Below are 21,449 nucleotides of genomic sequence, written 5' to 3'. Positions count from 1 at the left end.
AACAGCGATATTAATAAGAAAAGGGATACCCTTCATTTATAACAAAACAATTGCTGACAAGGAAGGACAGTATCTGGTCGTGACAGGGGAGATACACAATACATCCTTAACTCTAGTTAATATATACGGGCCCAATATAGACAACCCTTCATTCATCAAAAAGCTCTTTGCCCTTACACCTGATATATCTAAAAAAAAACTAATAATAGGAGGAGACTTTAACACTGTTTTGGATCCACATCTTGACAGATCATCCACCATAAAGATCCCAAGAACCAATTCGTGAACTCCTAAATACGTTCCTCAAAAATATGAATCTTTCAGATGTATGGCGGATCGAGAACCCTGCAGGTAAAGACTACTCTTTTTACTCGTCAGTACATAACTCATACAGTAGAATCGATTATTTCCTGGTAGATACAAAATTAATTACAACAAATATTAAATATCACAATATTGGGATCTTAGATCACATTCCTCTCACTTTTTCACTGTACTTGGAAAACATGACCTCATCATATAGAACGTGGAGACTGAACCCGCATCTCCTAACTGAAAAAGGGTTTTGTGAATATTTAAATACCCAAATTAATATTTATTTTGAAACAAATGATATCCCAGAAACCACCCCTGCCACATTGTGGGAGGCCTTTAAAGCCTATTTGAGGGGATGTGTCATTTGAAATTGCAAGGAAAAAAAAACAATAAAATAAAAATAGAAGAATGCGAAAAACAGATCCAACAATTGGCCGGGGTAACGCACTCTCTCCCTCCCCTGATTTACACAGGAACATAGCAAATTTGAGATATCAATATAATCAATTACTCTCTGCAAAAATAAGCAAGGCGTTTTTATACACCAAACAAAAAAACTTCAAATTTGGAGACAGACAGCACAAATTATTGGCACGGCAGCTAAGAAAAATGGAGACTGACCGAACAATACATAAAATTAAGAGTGACAATGGAACAGCACTAACAAAATCCAAAGACATAAATGATAGATTCCTAGAGTTTTATTCCAGCCTATATACGCCCAGATGCACCGCAAACTCCCCTGTCATAAATGACTTTCTTAATAAATGCAATCTCCCTAAATTGAGTGAAGAAGAATGCCTTTTGCTTAACTTTCTTAACTGATCTTAACTTTGATCTCCGTGTTGTAGAGATTCAAAAAGCCATCTGGTCTCTTAAAAATGGTAAAGCACCAGGCCCAGTGGACTTCCAAGTGAATTATACAAGAAATGTAATGATACTCTGACACCGTATATATATATAGAATGTATAGCCAAGCACAATCGGACGGAGCCCTACCACCATCACTGACTGAAGCAACAATTACAGTGATTCATAAGAAAGGAAAAGATGCCCAAGAAGTAAGTTCATACCGTCCGATCTCACTGCTAAATATAAATGGCAAGCTATTTGCTAAAATCTTTGCCAATGGATTAAGCCCTGAGAGGAACCTATATATTCGAAAAACCGGCAATAAGAACTAGCGCAAAACTCCATTGTGTTACAGCAAAGTAGGTATGTTACAAAACCTACCTGAATCGTCATTGGGAATCTGCCCTCAGCCATGTCGGCGATTTTGGCGCTGTTTGGAGGGGGCGGGTTTAAAACGCGATTTTTACTAGGCTGTACTAATCGCACATGTTCAGCCTAGTAAATCATTAACGAAAAATCGCTGCAAGACCCGGTCGCAAAAGGTATTATTAGTTTTATAGGCCTCGATAATATAGTTATAATAGTTTTAAAATTACTCTCTGATTTCGCAACCTCTCGCAGAATCCCCCTGGGGTTTTATAAAGCAAACAATTAAATTGGTATAGTACCTTATTTTTACATTAAATGGGCATATATATAACCCTGAATATCAAGTTATCTAAATAACGAATATATTCATTTTGAAACAAATGATTTTTATAACCACCGCAGTATTTGGGAGGCCTAAAGGCATTTGAGGGCACTAATCCAGGAAAAAAAAAACGCTATGTCAACGTTCCAAAACCAGCGCGTTCCCCACATGAACATAGCCCACTGAGAAAATATAATCCTCTCTTAAATAAGGGCATTTTTTTACACCAAAATTGAACACTTAAATTCCTTCCATTTGGCCTATAAATTAATGTAAAATTAGATAGCGCTAAAAATCATGTTATATTGATTGAGAGTTATTTGTGAATAATCTTTGGACACTTCCGCTATTTAAAACTTTCTAATAATCAATTTCCTTGAAGAAATGCCTTTTGCTTGACTATCCAAGATCACAGATCTCCGTTTTTGTCAAAATGCCATCTTGAAAATAAATAGGGAACAAGATGCTAATTTCCGAGTATGAAAATGGTCATAATATTTTTTAATACTTGAGATATGAAAGTGAATTACAGTGTCAAAGGAAAGTTATTGTTATGCGATTCATCTGATATAAATAAATTCTTTGCAAGACTTTGATTTTTTAAATCTGAGAAATTTTGTAACATTGCTAAGCATTGTAACAGGGGTGTTAGTCTCTGGAATACAGGTGCACAACCTTTTATCCGAAAGCCTTGGGACCAGACACTTCTCGGATTTCGGGATTTTTCGGTTTTCCGAATGGAAGGTTTTTAGCGTAGATTTTAACATGTGGCTCAGTGGTAGAGTGCTCGGCTCGTGGCCGCAAGGTCACGAGTTTGCGCCTCGATCCCGGCAGTTACCCGGTCAGGGCCGGCCTTTAGCCGATAGGACCTAGTTCTCCCAATTGGGCCCTGCGCCTAAGGGGGCCCTGCGCTAGAGTAATCAAATCAATTGGAGCAAAGATCTTATAGCGCGCAAGATGGTCCACTCCTGCGAAATACAATGAACTGACCCGTAGTCCACACCGGAGCGTAACCTCCGTCGTTTCAGTAACCCCGACCCGACTTCAGTTATGCCTCTCGCAGCGTTGCGGGGGAACAGCTTAGGTGTTGTTAAATGTTTTAAATGTTTTTCATCACTTCCTTTTTAAACGGCACATGCCTTGTACTTTTTAAACGGCACATACTGCAGATGCTGATTAAACCGAAGACAGACACAAAAGGCTGGAGTAAATCAGCGGATCAGGCTGCCTCTCTGATGAGGAATACGTGATAATAGGAGGAAATAGGTGATATTTCGGGCCGACTTTTTCAATAGCTGCCATGAGGGGAGAAGCGCCGGCACCAAGAGCGAGCGAAAGCGTGGACAGACGGACGAAAGCAACGTTCATAGAGCGGCGTTGGTAGACATTTCGGGTCGAGACCCTTCTTCAGACTGATAGTCAAGGGAAAGGGAAACGGGAGATATCGGCATATCTTCCATTCACTTGTCCTTAGTACCGTCCATAGCTCTTGCTCCTCTTTCCCCTGAGTCAGTCAGAAGAGGGGTCTCGACCCGAAATGTCACCTACAAAGATCTTTGGTCACCTATTCCGACCTATGATCGTTGCTTTTGTCCGTTCTGTCCGCGCATTCGCTCGCTCTTAGTGCCGGCGTTTCTCCCCTCAGACACCGCCAAACAAACACACACACACACACACAGCATGTCCGGCAGATCGCTGCGGGCCGAGAGAGAGTAGAGAGGTAGAGGGGGAAGAAAGGGGTAGATGGGGAGGGGGGTGTGAGGGGGAATGGAGAAGGGGGAGGTGCCCTCACGCTCCCGGGGCAGCTCTCCCATCCCTCTAGTCGCCGTGCTTCACGCACACAGCCCCGGCTCCCGCCCTCCCCCCTCTCTCCAGGAAGACGCGGTGAACAATACACGGAGGGCCGGGCTGGGGGTTGCAGCAACGTTTACAACCCTCGGACTTAACTGACGCCCGGACCCATGCATCCGTTCCCGCCGCTGGACCTTTCCCTCCCTTCCCTCCCTCCCTTCCCTTCTCTCCTTCTCCCCTCAGACTCCGCCAAACAAACACACATACACACAGCATGTCCGGCAGATCCTTCCTCTCTCTTTTCCCTTCTCTCCCCTCCCTTTGCCGAAACCCTTCCTCAGACTGATAGGGGGGACTGATAGGGCAGTCTGAGGAAGGGTTTCGGCCCGAAGCTTTACCTGCTTCCTTCGCTCCATAGATGCTGCTGCACCCGTGGAGTTTCTCCAGCATTTTTGTGAATCCCTAGACCTAGTTCAGTGAGTGTCCACTGAGGGTCACCCGGAGAGGTGACCGCGGAACCTCGCCGAGCGACCCTCCGTGGATGCTCACTGTACTAGGTCTAGGGATTCCTACTCTCCCCGGCAATATACCCTCCCTTTTTTCCAGGACCGAAAATGTCCGATTTTCGGAGCTTTTCGGTTTCCGGAATTTCGGATAAAAGGTTGGTCACCTATAACTGCCATGATGAGCTGAAAAAATGTAAGACTCTATTCAAACTAAAAACACTCTTCAGAAATAAAAGATTGAATGGTTATGAGCAGGACCAGTGATTTTCTTTTCTGTTTGGTTATTTCTTGTTTGTGGACTGTTCAACAGATTTTGGGTCCATTTTTTCCCATTATTTTGTTTTTCCATGAAAATGTATAGAAAATAAGAGGGGGTAGGACCAGAAACGTTTTCGAGCTTCTTCTTACCCCTTTTGAACATGAACGATATTATTTGCATTATTTGAGTTACTTATTTGTTTGTTTTCCTTTGTGTTTTATTTTCTTTTTTTTATTGCCTACAAGTTTATTTGTGTTTGTATTTCTTAACATGTTCAATAAATTAATAAAGTAAGTCAGTAAGTTAAGCCCATTAATAAGTAAATTAATAGACAAAGATCAAACGGGGTTCATATCTAATAGACAATCCACCTTTAACTTGAGATGTCTGTTTAATATCATGTGCACAAAAAGAGAAGGAAACAATGACCTGGCTATACTAATGCTTGACCAGATTGAATGGCCATACTTATTCGAGCTTCTCAAGAGATTTAACTTTGGATACAACTTTTTGGAATGGATTAAGCTTCTGTGCAAAAATCTGACAGAACATGTTCTCATAAAGCAAACGCTCTCATCTCCCTATAATTTGTTCTGGGGAACAAGACAGGGCTGCCCCCTATCAGCATTAATATTTGCCCTTGCTATAGAACCATTTGCTCAGAGAATTCGATTAGATCCCCGTATTCAGTGGTTATGACACAAAAGAGACTACAAATAAAATATCTTTATACGCGGATGATATCCTCCTGTACATAACGAAACCTCAAACCACTATTCCAGCGATACTGGAAAATATTAATCTGTTTGGTACATTTTCAGGCTACAGTATTAACTGGAATAAAAGTATACTGTTGCCAGTTCATCCCCTCAGATACATTGGAGAATTTTCCTTTCAGAGTAACAACAGATAAATTGACCTATCTAGGGATTTAGGTTACAAAGCATTACTCTTCCCTTCTACAGGCCAATTTCCTTCCCTTATTATAAAACCTAAATTGCAAAATCCAATTCTGGAAAACTCTTCCAATTTCCTTACTCAGAAGAGTGAATACCATTAAAATGATCTTCGGACCCCAGCTACTATACCTAATTCAGAAAATTCCTATTTCTCTTACAAAAACATTTTTAAGAGATTAGATTTGATAATAATACCTTTCATGTGGAATACAAAACTCAAAGGATAAACAAAAATCAGTTCTACAAATCAAAAACTAAGGGCGGGCTTGCTTTTCCAAATTTCAGATTATATTACTGGGCCTCTGCCATCAAGTCCTTTGCTTTCTGGCTTGACACCTCAAACATCCCTCTGAATTGGCTAAAAATAGAACAAGAAGATTGTCACCCATACTCAATAGGTGTACTACTAGCTCCTACTTCAATTGATAAATCATATTATGGATTTAATCCTGTTATACAGAATTTGATACATATATGGAAGCAAATCAGAACCTACTTTGACCTTAAACCTATATCTCTCGCTTTGCCCATAGCAAACAACCCCACATTCAAGCCATCTATTTTAGATAAGACTTTCTTTACATGGAGTGAATTAGGAATCCCCAATGTCCGAGACCTATATATCGATGGTACGTTTGCCACCTTTACACCGCTACAAAAAAAAAATTGAACTCCCAAATAGTAACTTCTTCAGATACTTGCAAATCAGGGATTATATAGGAAAGCATCTGTCGGGATTTGAAGTTGAGAGGCAGTCAGGCAAAAATGGATGACTGCCTTAAAACAGGACATAAAGACAAATTCATCTCCTAAGCGGTATGATGTCCTAATAAGAACCACTCCGGTCCTCTAGCGAAGTCTTAGCCCATTGGGAAAAAGAAATACCTGTGCAAATCCCTGGGGTATCTGGGAGGAAATCCTCATCAAGATATATAGGTGCTCTCAACAATGCTAGACACTGCCTCATACAATTCAAAATTATACATAGACTTCACTCGTCCAAGGTAAAATTACACAGTATATATCCAAATGTTTCTGCTACTTGTGATAAATGTCACTTTTCAGATGCTACTCTTTTTCATAACTTTGTATCATGCCCCCAGCTCGCCTATTTCCTTCTGGTCTAGATATGCTTTAAGCTGATCTCAGACATTTTTGTAACATCCCTTAAACCTAGAGTCAGCATATTAATCTTCTTTGAACCCAAGCTGAATCATCATGACTTGACTCAGTACATTACTGCTCAGAAAGAATATTCCTCTGCTAGAGTCAACCAATTAATAAAAGCAAACTACTGCTCTTGTCATGGAAAAATTAACACATAGCTCCCTATTCCAGAAGGTACTACAAACCATGCTGGAAAAACTGAGCGGGTGCAGCAGCATCTATGGAGCGAACAAAGTAGGCGACGTTTCGGGCCGAAACCCTTCTTCAGACTGAAGAAGGGTTTCGGCCCGAAACGCCGCCTATTTCCTTCGCTCTATAGATGCTGCTGCACCCGCTGAGTTTCTCCAGCATTTTTGTGTACCTTCAATCTTCCAGCATCTGCAGTTCCTTCTTGAACCCAATTCCAGAATGTGGCTTCATGACTTGACCAGTACATTACATTTAGAAAGAATAAGATAGAAGTTCTAAAGGATACCCCAACTTCATTTAATTAATTAAAATCTGGCCCCATTTGTGTGTGAATTTTCCCTACTCTCAGAGGGAAAAGCTTTTCCACGTCAACTCTGTCTATCCCTCTCATCATTTTAAACCTCTATCAAGTCCCCCCTTAACCTTCTGCACTCCAAAGAAGCCCTAACTTGTTCAACCTTTCTCTGTAACAAAGAATGATTGCGCTGAACTGCTCCCTATGTACTGTTGTCACCTTTTGCACTTTAATTATGTATTTATTTAGTTTTATTTTTATTATTTACTTTTATTTTTCCCTCAATATTATTATTTTTTTAAAAAAAAGTTTTTAATGTTGTTTTTATAAACATGCCCATCAATATTGTTTTATAATACTCAAATGCTCTGTTTCAATATGTACATTTGGAAAAAATAAGGTTGGATTTGGCAACATAATCTGCACCCATTTTTTGATGGCTCAATAAAATAAAAAAATAAAAAAATAAAGTGGAAGAGCTTGAGGCTCAGTTAGAAATTGGCAAGTATGATGTTGTGGGAATTACAGAGACATGGCTGCAAGAGGGCCAGGGCTGGGAACTGAATTTTCAAGGGTACACGTCCTATCGAAAAAACAGACGGGTGGCAGAGGGGGTGCGGTAGCTCTGTTGGTGAGGAATGAAATTCAGTCCCTTGCGAGGGGTGACATAGAATCAGAAGATGTAGAGTCAGAATGGATAGAACTGAGACATTGTAAGGGTAAAAATACCCTAATGGGAGTTATCTACAGGCCCCCAAACAGTAGCCTGGATATTGGGTGTAAGTTGAATCAAGAATTAAAATTGTAATGTAGCAAAGGTACTACTATGGTGCTAATGGGAGATTTCAACATGCAGTTAGAAAAGGAAAATCAGGTTAGTACTGGACCCCAAGAAAGGGAGTTTGTACAGTGCCTCCGTGATGGATTCTTAGAGAAGCTTGTACTGCAGCCTACCAGGGAGAAGGCAATTCTGGATTTAGTGTTGTGGAATGAACCGGATTTGATAAGGGAACTCAAGGTAAAGAAGCCATTAAAGGTAGTGACCATAATATGATAAATTTTAATCTACAATTTGAGTGGGAGGAGGGGAAAATTGGAAGTGTCAGTATTACAGTTGAGCAAATGGAACTATGGAGGCATGAGGGGGGAGCTGGCCAAAGTTGACTGGAAAGATACTCTAGCAGGGATGACAGAGGAACAACAATGGCAGGTATTTCTGGGAATAATACAGAAGGTGCAGGAGCAGTTCATTCCAAAGAGGAAGAAAGATTCTAAGGGGAGTAAGAGGCGACCGTGGCTGACAAGGGAAGTCAAGAACAGTGTAAAAATAAAAGAGAAGTGTAACAGCAATGATGAGCGGGAAGCCACAGGATTGGGTAACTTTTAAAGAGCAACAGATGATACCTATAAAGGCAATACAGGGAGAATAGATGAGCCAAGATTATAAAGGAGGATAGTAAAGCTTCTATAGGTATGTGAAGAGGAAAAAAATTAGTTAAGTCCAAAATTGGATCCTTGAAGACTGAAAAGGGTGAATTTATTATGGGGAAATGGCAGATGAGTTGAACAGGTACTTCGGATCTGTCTTCACTAAGGAGGACAAACAATCTCCCTAATGTACTAGTAGCCAGAGGATATAGGGAGACGAGGGAACTGAAGGAAATTCACATTAGGCAGAAAATGGTGTTGATAGGACTGAAGGCTGATAAATCCCCAGGGCTTGATGGTCTGTATCCTAAGGTACTTACGGAAGTGACTCTAGAAATCATGGGCGCATTGGTAATCATTTTCCAATGTTCTATAGATTCAGGATCAGTTCCTGTGGATTGGAGGGTAACTTATATTATCCCACTTTTTAAGAAAGGCGGGAGAGAGAAAACAGGGAATTATAGACAAACACAATAGACAATAGGTGCAGGAGTAGGGCATTCAGCACTTCGAGCCAGTTAGCCTGACATTGGTGGTGGGGAAGATGACAGAATCAATTATGAAAGATGAAATAGCGGCATATATTTGGATAGCAGTAGCACCGCCTTCAATGTGATCTTCCCAAAGATCCACATAGGAGATTATGGGCAAAAATTAGAGAACATGGTATGCAGATGGTGGCTGGTAAGATCGTGTTATGTTAGTATCCACTTTGGTAGCAATTAGGCAGATTATTCATGGCTGATCATCCCCAATCAGTACCCCATTCCTGCCTTCTCCCCATATACCCTGACTCTGCTATCTTTATGAGCCCTATCTAGCTCTTGAAAGTATCCGGAGAACTGGCCTCCACGTTGTGAGTCTGTGGAATTCGCAGAGTCTATGTTAAGTACCCTATGATGCAGACCATCAGTCCCTGGGGATTAAAAGTCAGACTTCAGTCCCATCAGTGAACTATGCCATGAAACCATTTCCGCGTAATGCGGAGGTTTCCACTTTGGTAGCAAAAATGGGAAGGCAGAGATTATTATCTAAATGGTGTCAAGTTGGGAAAAGGGGAAGTACAATGGGTGGGGTCCATCCGTCAGCATGCCACAGAGGCCTCTGGACCTTCACTAGTACGTCAGTATAGGAAGATTGTTTGCCCTGTGAAACCACTCCTGGAGTATTGTGTGCAGATTTGGATCCAAATTTGAGGAAGGACATTGTTGAGGGAGTGCAACTTATCGGGAGCCATTTCCTTGTTCCCCATACAAGGTTTTTAAATTCATGTCCCGATGTTGGGGAGTCCAGAAGCAGGGGCTATAGTTTTCAGAAAATACTTTTTTTTCAAGAGTGGTGGAGGCCTGTTCTCAAAGTGGGGTGTAAACCAGTTAGCCTGACATTGGTGGTGGGGGAAGATGACAGAATCAATTATGAAAGATGAAATAGCGGCATATTTGGATAGATAAGTAGCAGGGTTTTGGCCCGATGTCAGCATGGATTTACGTAGGGGTTCCAATCAAATCATCTTAGTAATGAGTTTTGGATCATTCTGGATTTCCATCAATTTTTTTGATGGAAAGGCTTTGGGTTGTCAGATGGTAAATTACTACCATAGGATTCCCAGCATCTGACCTATTCTTGTTGTTCATCTAGCTGGGTTTAGGGTGTTTCCCAGGATGTTGATGGTGGTGATCACAATTATGGTAATCATTGAATGTCTGAAGTAGATGGTTTGTCATTAGTTTACAATCATTACACATTGACAAAACAACGTGAATATTTTTAATTATATAATTTTGAACACTTTTTGCGAAGTTCCCACTGAAATGTGAATATGATCCAGATTTAAGAGAAGGTTGTAAATGAAGAATATTCTTCAAACTTTCAATGGGTATTTATTGTCTGTGCCTGGAAGAAATAGTCTGACTCAATTATCAATTCTCTGATCTTGATATTTAGAAGAAGATGAAGAGAGGAGAGGGAAAGCTAAGAGCAGCCAAAAGTAAACTGATACATTTGGAAATTTTGGAAATCAACAGGAAATCCTGTTGAATTTATCAACGGAACACCTTATCTTATTTTCTAAAGGAGCTAAATTGGCAATCTGGCTGGGAGAACCATGGAGAAGTAATTGAGTTGACTGCAGGAAGAGAACAAACAATGGACTCAGGCCAATGGTGGGATGGGATGGGGAATAGTGTTGGGCAAGGTTGCTTCATATAGCATGGAGATGAAATGACACTGGCAGAACAAGGATTCATTGAGAATCAGGAGTTGCAACCTTGCAGCTCCTGGACCACAATGAGTACTCAAAGAGAAGTTTCCCTTTCAGCTGGGTTATGGCCCAGAGAAACACGACCAGGAAGAGTTATATTTAAATTAGGTTACTTGTTGGACTATGGTGTAAAATAAAAATGCTGGAAATAATCACCAGGTTAGGTAGTATCTGTGAAGAGAGAAGAAATAAATAATGTTTAAAATAGATGGCCTCTCTTCAGAACAGCGAAAATGTGATTAAAAAATGTTAACAAAGAACCATCTCTAAACAATACAGTGCCTTTATTTTCATTGAAATTTAAAGAGGTTTGACGTCATTAATTACTCGAACAAACTTCCTCAGATGTATTGTAGAAATAATCCTGATGAGTTGAATCATGGCCTGGTACAGCAATTACAACACATAGGAGCACAAGAGGCTGCAGAGAGTGGTGTACTCAGCCATCACGAACACAGCCTTCCCCAACTATGAAAATCATCTACATGAGATACTGCCTGAAGAAAGCGGCATCTATCATCATGGAACACCACCATCCAGGCCATGCTCTCTTCTGCTGCAACGTCAGGCTGGAGGTACAAAAGTCTGAGGTCGCAAACCCCCACATTCACGGACAGCTGTATACTACACATCGTGATCTTGAACCAATTTGCACACTCTTATCGAATATCTGTACATTATCCTACCTTGGCAGTACCATGGACTTGTTTAACTTTCTAATTGTGTTTTGCAGAGTCTTTTTACTTTTTTCTGTCTTGCAGAATTTATGGGTAACTAATACATAAGGAGTTTTTGTGTGTTGTCTATCATGTACCTGTGATGCTGCTCCAAGCAATATTTTCATTGTACCTGTATCTCATTGCACCTGTGTATGTGACAATAACCACAATTCAACTTGACAGTGGACTTGCATGCCTCATAGTGACAGAGGGCAGAACATACCTGGGTGCATACATTGGATTAGGGTCATGTTTTGTACCTTTTGGTTTAACTGCCCTTCTATTCATCCAGAAATGTTTAATGGAGTCGATTTTTGTTGAAATGTCAGGAGTTCAACTGTATGTGTAGGTCTGAATTTGGTTATCTCCCCACACTCATGCATTTTATATGCACAATATTCAGGAATAGCTTTCGGACAAAGCCCATGGCTGAGGAATTTGGGATTTATATGCCCTGCTTAAGCCCTCAGTACTAGAATGGAGAAAGCAAAGGCACCTCAGGGTTTTATTACAACAGAGTGTGGTATCTGAAGTGAAGTATTCCAGAGAAAATGGAATGAAGCAAAGCAGCAGCACTAAGATAAGTGAAATTGTATAAAGGGAAAAACACTTAGCAAGTGGACAGCAGGCAGGTGAGCGACAGCAATTACAATGTGCTACCTGTGGAGTAATGGTGTGTTTGGGGTTGAGAAGCAGCAGTTGGCAATAAGATTAGAGTAGGTAGGGAACAGGGGGGGATGGAAGATATTCAACTGCAGGATCATCAGCTGGGTTGAGGCTTGGAAACCAGGATTCACTGCGCTAGGAACATCAGTGATCCTTTAGTTTAGCTTAGATTAGTTTAGAGATACAGCGTGGAAACAGGCTCTTCGGGCCATTGAGTGCGTGCGGACTAGTGATCCCTGCATACTTAAACTATCCTACACATACTAAGGATAATTTACAATTATACCAAGCCAATTAGCCTACAAAACTGTACGTCTTTAGAGAGTGGGAGGAAACCAGAGATCCCGGAGAAAACCCACGCAGGTCAAACTCCGTACAGACAGCACCCGTAGTCAGGATCGAACAGACAGCAACTCTTCCGCTGTGCCACCATTTGGGTATAAGGAGGCTAGTTCTGCACCTACCAGTTCCATATTCAGGCAAGGAACATCCTCCTCCTTGCAATCGTTTTGTAAGGTGTGTTACCTGGTGGTTGTGGCTTGGGCAGTGTGCTTGTTTTAGTCATTTATTTAATTGAATGGAAATCAGATGATAATAACCTCTGCAAGCAACCTTCTATCCAGCAAGATTCGAATTTAGGAAAGCTAATCCATAAGCTAGACCTAGTACTAGGGCAACAAAGTAATTAGAAGCTCACTCATCCATCATATATCCATATTGTTTTACAATTTAACTAACTGCAGAGCTACCGAGAAGGACTGGGACTTGGAAGAGTGGGCTGAAAGATGGCAGATGGAGTTTAATGCTGATAAGTGTGAGGTGCTACATCTTGGCAGGACAAATCAAAATAAGACGTACATGGTAAATGGTAGCGAATTGAGGAATGCAGTTGAACAGAGGGATCTAGGAATAACTGTGCATAGTTCCCTGAAGGTGGAATCTCATGTAGATAAGGTGGTAAAGAAAGCTTTTAGTGTGCTGGCCTTTATCAATCAGAGCATTGAGTATAGAAGTTGGGATGTAATGTTAAAATTGTACAAGGCATTGGTGAGGCCAATTTTGGAGTATGATATACAATTTTGGTCGCCAAATTATAGGAAATATGTCAACAACATAGAGAGTACAGAGGAGATTTACTAGAATGTTGCCTGGGTTTCAGCACCTAAGTTACAGAGAAAGATTGAACAAGTTAGGGCTTTATTCTTTGGAGCGCAGAAGGTTAAGATAGAGACTTGATAGAGGTCTTTAAAATTATGAGAGGGATAGACAGAGTTGACGTGGATAAGCTTTTTCCATTGAGAGTAGGGAAGATTTAAACAAGCGGACATGATTTGAGAATTAAGGGACAAAAGTTTAGGGGTAACATGAGGGGGAACCTCTTTATTCAGAGAGTGGTAGCTGTGTGGAATGAGCTTCCAGTGGAAGTGGTGGAGGCAGGTTCGATTTTATCATTTAAAAATAAATTGGATAGGTATATGGACGGGAAAGGAATGGAGGGTTATGGTCTGAGTGCAGGTGGATGGGATTAGGTGAGAGTAAGTGTTCGGCACGACTAGAAGGGCCGAGATGGCCTGTTTCCGTGCTGCCATTGTTATATGGTTATATGATTAAACAAATGTCAATTGCAGATTTTTCAATTGAAATATTTACAGTCAAAGCATGTTGTTACTAAATACACATTACCTTTTTGTAACAGGAGGTCTGCCTCTAGATCAGACTCATGAGATACTGCATCTTTACACAGCTCAAGACCATTGGTGTACATGGAAAGTGCATCATGCCATGATGGTAACTTCTTTTTGTCTGAGCATGCTGCCAATTTTGCGGCAACATTCCCTTTAATAGGAGGAAAAGACAAAATGCATATTACTATAATCTGCTGAATAATCTGCAAGGGTTTTAAAATTCTGAAATCACAAAAGTAGGATAATGATACTTTAATTGGCGAATGGTGCTTTTAAATCGACAGTACAATATACAGTAAGTGGGGAAAAAACCATTGTTGCACAGGATTTTGCCTTTTACTTTTGTTAATGATAATTTTGTTCTTATCATGATGAAATAGAGGGGTGAGGGTAGAGTGCTGATATGGATGGAAAATTGGTTGGCAGACAGGAAACAAAGTAGGGATTAACGGGTCCCTTTGAGAATGGCAGGCAGTGACTAGTGGGGTACCGCAAGGCTCAATGCTGGGACTGCAGCTATTTATAATATACATCAATGATTTAGATGAAGGGATTCAAAGTAACATTAGCAAATTTGCAGATGACACAAAGCTGGGCGGCAGTGTGAACTGGGAGGAGGATGCTATGAGAATGCAGGGTGACTTGGACAGGTTGGGTGAATGGGCAGATGCATGGCAGATGCAGTTTAATGTGGATAAATGTGAGGTTATCTATTTTGGTAGCAAAAACAAGAAGGCAGATTATTATCTAAATGGTGTCAAGTTGGGAAAAGGTGAAGTACAACAGGATCTGTGGGTCCTTGTTCATCAGTCAATTAAAGTAAGCATGCAGGTACAGCAGTCAGTGAAGAAAGCGAATGGCATGTTGGCCTTCATAACAAGAGGAGTTGAGTATAAGAGCAAAGAGGTCCTTCTGCAGTTGTACAGGGCCCTAGTGAGACCTCACCTGGAGTATTGTGTGCAGTTTGGGTCCCCTAATTTGAGGACGGACATTCTTGCTATTGAGGGAGTGCAGTGTAGGTTTACAAGGTTAATTCACGGGATGGCGGGACTGTCATATGCCGAGAGAATGGAGCGGCTAGGCTTGTATACTCTGGAGTTTAGAAGGATGAAAGGCAATCTTATTGAAACATATAAGATTATTAAGTGTTTGGACACGCTAGAGGCAGGAAACATGTTCCTGATGTTCGAGGGAGTCCAGAAGCAGGGGCTACAGTTTAAGAATAAGGGATAAGCCATTTAGAACGGAGACGAGGAAACACTTCTTCACACAGAGGGTTGTCAGTCTGTGGAATTCTCTGCCTCAGAGGGTGGTGGAGGCCGGTTCTCTTTTTTACTTTCAAGATAGGGCTCTTAAAGGTAGCGGAGTCGGGGGATATGGGAAGAAGGCAGGAACGGGGTACTGATTAGGGATGATCAGCCATGATCACATTGAATGGCGGTGCTGGCTCGAAGGGCCGAATGGCCTCCTCCTGCCCCTATTGTCTATAATATATTTGGGTATGAAGGAGTAAAGATGAGGGAGTGGGGGCCTGGAAAACAGAAATCATTGAAGAGACGAAGACATGTCTTGGTCAGAGGTCGGGAGGGATTGGACCAGGGGAGATAGGATGGAATCGAGGTATGTGGAAATGATTTTAGTGGGACAGGAGCAAGCAGAAACAATGCATCTACCAGGGCAGTTCTGTGTATGGATTTTGGGGAAAAGGTAAAACTGGGTCGTGCAGGGCTGGGGAACGGATCAGGTTGGAGAATGTATTGGGCAAACAGCCGGAAGTGATAAAATCAGAGATGGAGTAATATTTTTGTAGTTTTGTTTCACTATTTGAAATGCTTTGGCTTTGATTTTGGACCATTAAAATAATGTTGGAGTGCTTACTCATGTTAATTCTGTGCATTATGGTCACATTGTTATGGGCCTCGTGCAAAGCCCAAGTGCTTTTATGAATCTGGTGTTGCATCCACATAAGAAAACAGTGTGGCCCTGACATTTGTTGCACAAAGTGCTGTGGGCTCCAGCCCTGACTGGGACATTCTGATTAGTTACACATACAGGCACCGTGGGCCCACAAATTACAATTCTGAATTGGAGCAAGGCCAACTTTGATGGCATTAGATGGGGATTTACCCAAGTTGATTGCGGTAGGGCATTTGCAGGCAAAGGAACGTCCAGAAAGTGGGATGCATTTAACATTGCGATGACAAGAATTCAGCCTGTTCCTGTAGAATGAAGGGCAAGGCGGGTGGGAGTAAGGAAGCCTGAATATCAAGATAAATTGAGGTGCTTCTCAGGAAAAAGATGAAGACATGTGACAGGCATAGCCACGTAGGATTGTGTATCCTTGGAGGCATTTTGAGAATTGGGGTGCATACTTAAGAAGAAAATCAGGAGGGCAAAAGGGGGACAGGTGATAACTCTGGGAGATAATATGAAGGAAAATTTAAAGAAAGTCCTCAATGAGTGGAGAAAGACAAGGAGGCTGAGAAGTTGGGCCAGTTAATGGAGATGTCTTGACGACTGTCCATATTATGGTCAAGAAGGTGCTGGACGTCCCAAGATGGATGAAGGTAGATAAATCTCCTGGGCCTGATCAGACATATCCAAGAACATTCTGGGAAGTTAGAGAAAAAATTGCAGGAGCTCTAGCTGAGATGCATGAACCATCATTAGCCAAGGGTGGTTATTACTTTGCTTCTAGTTAAGAAGGGCAATAAGGAAATCTCTGGGAGCTCCAGTGAGATTAGCATCAGTGGTAGACAAGTTACTGGAGGATTCTGAGGGATAATATATGATATGATAGAATTTTTTTTAATCCCAGGAGGGAAATTGATCTGCCAACAGTCATAAAACACAAGATGAATGAAACATGAAATTAAAGGGAGGGGGGGGGGGGGGGGGGGGGGGGGGGGGGGGGGGGGGGGGGGGAGGAGGGGAGTGGGGGGGAGGTGGTCAGTCTCCGTCTACCCTACGACAGAAGGGAGAGGAATTGTACAGTTTGATAGCCACAGGGAAGAAGGATCTCCTGTGGCATTCAATGCAGCATCTTGGTGGAACCAGTCTGTTGCTGAAGGTACTCCTCAGGTTGACCAGTGCGTTATGGAGGAGGTGAGCTGCATTGTCCAGGATGCTCCGCAGTTTGAAGAGCATCCTTCCCTCTAAGACCACCTTCCAAGAATCCAAAGCTGGTCCCAGGATGGAGCCAGCCTTCTTGATGAGTTTGTTAATCCTATTGGCGTCCGCAGCCTTCACCCTGCTGCCCCAGTACACAGCAGCGAAGAAGATGGGACTGGCTACCAACATCTTACTGCAGATGTTTAAGGAGCGGAGCCTACTCAAAAAGTACAGGCGGCTCTGTCCCTTCTTGTGGAAGAGGATGTACACACCATTGAAGATAAATGGGGATACTGTAGATAGGGTGAGTTGCTTTAAATACCTGGGAGTCCACATCTCAGAGGATATGACATGGACATCACATGCTGCCGCACTGGTGAGTAAGGCAAGGCAGCGCCTTTAATACCTCGGGCAATTGCGGAAATTCAGAGTCTCTCTGAGGATCCTCCAGTGCTACTCAGCGGCTATGGAAAGTATTTTGTCCGGAAACATCACATTTTTCATCACAACATCACATCACACAAACATTTTGGTTTGGGAACTGCTCTGCCCAGGACAAGAAGGCTCTGCAGAGAGTAGTGCGGTCGGCCGAACACGCTATGGGAACTATGCTCGCCCCCCTGCAGGAACTATACATCAGAAGGTGCAAATCTAGAGCCAACAATATCATGGGGGACCCCTTCCACCCCAGCAACAGACTGTTCCAGCTGCTACGGTCAGGCAAACGCCTCTGTTGCCATGCTGTGAAAATGGAGAGGATGAGAAGGAGTTTCTTCCCAGAGGCCATTATGACTGTAAACTCCTATCTCACCAGGGACTAACTTACTGTACCAATTTACTGTTGTGTGGTGTCTTTTTTTTCCCTCCCACAAATATGTAATATGTGAATATGTGATTCTGTTCCATTCTGTTTTGTAGTTTTTTTGCACAATCCACAAGCATTATCACTTTTCATTTCACTACACATCTCGTATGCGTATGTGACGAATAAACTTGACTTGACTTAGTGTTCCTGGACCAGTCCAGTTTACTGTCCAGGTACACTCCCAGGTATTTGTACTCCTAGGTGAACTGCACATCCACACCCTCTCCTCCTAAAGTCTAGCACCAACTCCTTTGTCTTGTTGGTGTTGAGTTGCAGGTGATTCAGCCCCCACCACTCAACATAGTTGTTGACCACACCTCTGTATTCAGCTTCCCTCCCCTCACTGATGTAGCCCACAATTGCAGAGTCATCTGAAATTTTCTGCAGGTGGCAGGAGTCCGAGTTATATCCAAAATTTGAGGTCTAGATGGTAAACAGGAAGGGAGAGAGGACCATCCCCTGTGATCCAGGACACCAATGGAGCCTCCACCCGCATCTTCGGCAGTTTGCACCCTAGCAGTGCAGGCCGGATGGTGTTAAAAGTACTGGAGAAGTAAAAGCACATAACTCTCACAATGCTTCCCCGTTTATCCAGGTGTGCATAGGAACGATGGAGCAGGTGGATGATGGCATCCTCAACCTCCATCTTTGTTTGGTAAGCGAACTGCAGGGGGTCCAGGTAGGGTTTAACCAGGGGTCACAGGTGAGTGAGCACCAGCCTCTCCATGGACTTCATGACATGTGAAGTCAGCGCCACCGGTCTGTAATCATTGGAGGAGCTGGGATGCGTCCTCTTTGGCACAGGAACCAGACATGATGTCTTCAACATCACAGGAACGCACGCCAGGCTCAGGCTGAGGTTGAAGATATGCTGGAGTACTCCATGGCTAGCACACGCTTTTAGTATTCAAGAAGGAACTGCAGATGCTGGAAAATCGAAGGGACACAAAAATGCTGGAGAAACTCAGCGGGTGCAGCAGCATCTATGGAGCGAAGGAAATGGGTAACGTTTCGGGCTGAAACCCTTCTTCAGACTGATTGGGGGTGGCGGGGAGGAGGAAGGTAAAAGGAGGAGGGCTGGGGGATGGGAGGAGACAGCCCGAGGGCTGAGGAAGGGGAGGAGACAGCAAGGGCTAACAAAATTGGGAGAATTCAATGTTCATGCCCGCAGGATGCAGACTCCCCAAGTGGAATATGAGGTGCTGTTCCTCCAATTTCCGGTGTTGCTCGCTCTGGCAATGGAGGAGACCCAGGACAGAGCGGTCAAATTGGGAATGGGAGGGAGAGTTGAAGTGCTGAGCCATCGGGAGGTCAGGTAGGTTCTTGCGGACCGAGCGGAGGTGTTCAGCGAAACGATCGCCCAACCTCCGCTTAGTCTCACCGAGTTTCTCCAGCATTGTTGTGTACCGCACGCTTTTAGTACCCTCGGCCTGATGCCATTGCAACTTGTGGCTTTGCCTGGGTGGAGTCTGCACAGATCTTTCCTCACCTGCTCATGGTCAGGTACGACAAAGAAATGGCAGAGGAAGTGGACCAGGGGGATTGAAGGGGGATTGAAGGGGAATCTGGTCCACTTCCACTGGTGAGCAGGGGGGAGGGTGGGCAGAGGCCCCACCATCAAATTTGTTAAAATATACAATACAATACAATACAATACGGTTTATTTGTCACATTGCACATAAAGTGCAAGTGAAATGAATGTCAGCAGCGGTACAATGATAAAGAACACACACAAAAACACAATAAAAATTTAACATAAACATCCACCACAGCATTCATCACTATGGTGGAAGGCACAGAACTTGGCCAGTCCTCCTCCATTTCCCCCCGTGGTCGGCACCTCAACCCTCCGCAGCCGTTGCTGCGGGCGTCCAGATGGTAAAAGGACAAGGTACAAGTCCAGGTAAGTCCAGGATCGGCTCTTCCCTACCGGAGACCGCGGCTTTAAGTTGGTGTAGGCCGCAGGCCGGCGGTCGAGATTTAAAGTTTAAAGTTCCCGCCGTGCTGCAGCCAGAAGCACCACAGACTGCAGGGCTGACGGTCGAAGCTCTCCTCCAGGGGTGATGGTAAGTCGCCACCGCGCCCACGGTAGAAGTTGGCCGCGGGCCGGCAGTGATGGCTTCTTCTTCCCCCGGGTCCCCCATGAGGGATCCCGGGCTGTAGACGCCGCACCAGCTGGAGCTGTGCAGACCGCGCGCGGCTTCAGGCTGCCGGCTGCCACGAGCCAGCGAAACAGAGCGCTCCCCTCTAGCGAGGGCTCACCCGCTCCACGCCGAGAGTCCACGCTGCGCCCACCGCTGAAGCCCCGGGCGCATCTCCGGGAAAGGCCGCGCCGATCCTTGTTGTTAGGCCACGGGGGAGGCGACCTGGAAAAAGTCACCTCTCCATGGAGGAGGCGGCCAAAACGGTTTCCCCCTCACCCCCCCCCACACAAAACACACAAAGAAACGTTAAAAACATACTTTAAAACATACTAAAAAAAATAAAAAATTTGAAAAAACTAACGCGCTGCTGACAGGGCTGCCGCCATTGCAGCGCCCCCACTGTTAGTGACAGATACAGCGCCCTCCATAATGTTTGGGACAAAGACCCATAATTTATTTATTTGCCTCTGTACTCCACAATTTGAGATTTGTAATAGGACAAATCACAAATGGTTAAAGTGCACATTGTCAGCTTTTATTAAACGGTATTTTTATACATTTTGGTTTCACCATGTAGAAATTACAGCTGTGTTTATACATAGTCCCCCATTTCAGGGCACCATAATGCTTGGTACACATGGCTTCACAGGTGGCCCAAACATTGTGTTTGTAATTGCTCAGGTGTGTTTAATTGCCTCCTTAATGCAGATATAAGAGAGCTCTCAGCACCTTGTCTTTACTCGTCTTTCCATCACCTTTGGAAACTTTTATTGCTGTTTATCAACATGAGGACCAAAGTTGTGCCAATGAAAGTCAAAGAAGCCATTATGAGACTGAGCAACAAGAATAAAACTGTTAGAAATATCAGCCGAACCTTAGGCTTACCAAACTCAACTGTGTGGAACATCATTAAGAAGAAAGAGAGCACTGGTAAGCTTACTAATCGCAAAGGGACTGGCAGGTCAAGGAAGTCCTCCACAGCTGATGACAGAAGAATTCTCTCTATAATAAAGAAAAATCACCAAACACCTATCTGACAGATCTGAAACACTCTTCAGGAGTCGTGTGTGGATTTGTCAATGATCACTGTCTGCAGAAGACTCCATGACCAGGAATGCAGAGGATACACTGCAAACAACTGGTTAGCTGCATAAATAGGATGGCCAGGTTACAGTTTGCCATGAAGTACTTAAAAGAGTAACCACATTTCTGGAAACAGGTCTTGTGGACAGATGAGACGAAGATTAACTTATATTAGAGTGATGGCAAGAGTAAAGTATAGAGGAGAGAAGGAACTGCCCAAGATCTAAAGCATACCACCTCATCTGTGGAACATGGTGGTGGGGGTGTTATGGCATAGGCATGTACGGCTACTGAAGGTACTGGCTCACTTATCTTCGTTGATGATACAACTGCTGATGGTAGTAGCATAATGAATTCTGAAATGTATAGACACATCCTATCTGCTCAAATTCAAACAAATACCTCAAAACTCATTGGCCAGCGATTCATTCTACAGCAAGACAATGATCCCAAACATACTGCTG

General features: G+C 43.2%; 1 protein-coding gene across 1 annotated transcript in view; it reads right to left on the bottom strand.

The window, feature by feature from the left end:
• LOC129707615 (cilia- and flagella-associated protein 54-like) overlaps positions 1-21,449 on the bottom strand; it is a 166,081-nt gene that overhangs the window by 84,011 nt on the left and 60,621 nt on the right. Inside the window, exon 8 of the mRNA XM_055652742.1 lies at positions 13,781-13,933. Coding sequence (XP_055508717.1) covers positions 13,781-13,933 — 153 coding nt within the window. The remainder of the gene's footprint in view (positions 1-13,780; positions 13,934-21,449) is intronic.

Source organism: Leucoraja erinacea, chromosome 22 (genome assembly GCF_028641065.1).
Source record: "Leucoraja erinacea ecotype New England chromosome 22, Leri_hhj_1, whole genome shotgun sequence".
NCBI classification, from domain to species: Eukaryota; Metazoa; Chordata; class Chondrichthyes; order Rajiformes; family Rajidae; genus Leucoraja; species Leucoraja erinaceus.
This window is presented reverse-complemented; position numbering and strand designations above follow the sequence as displayed.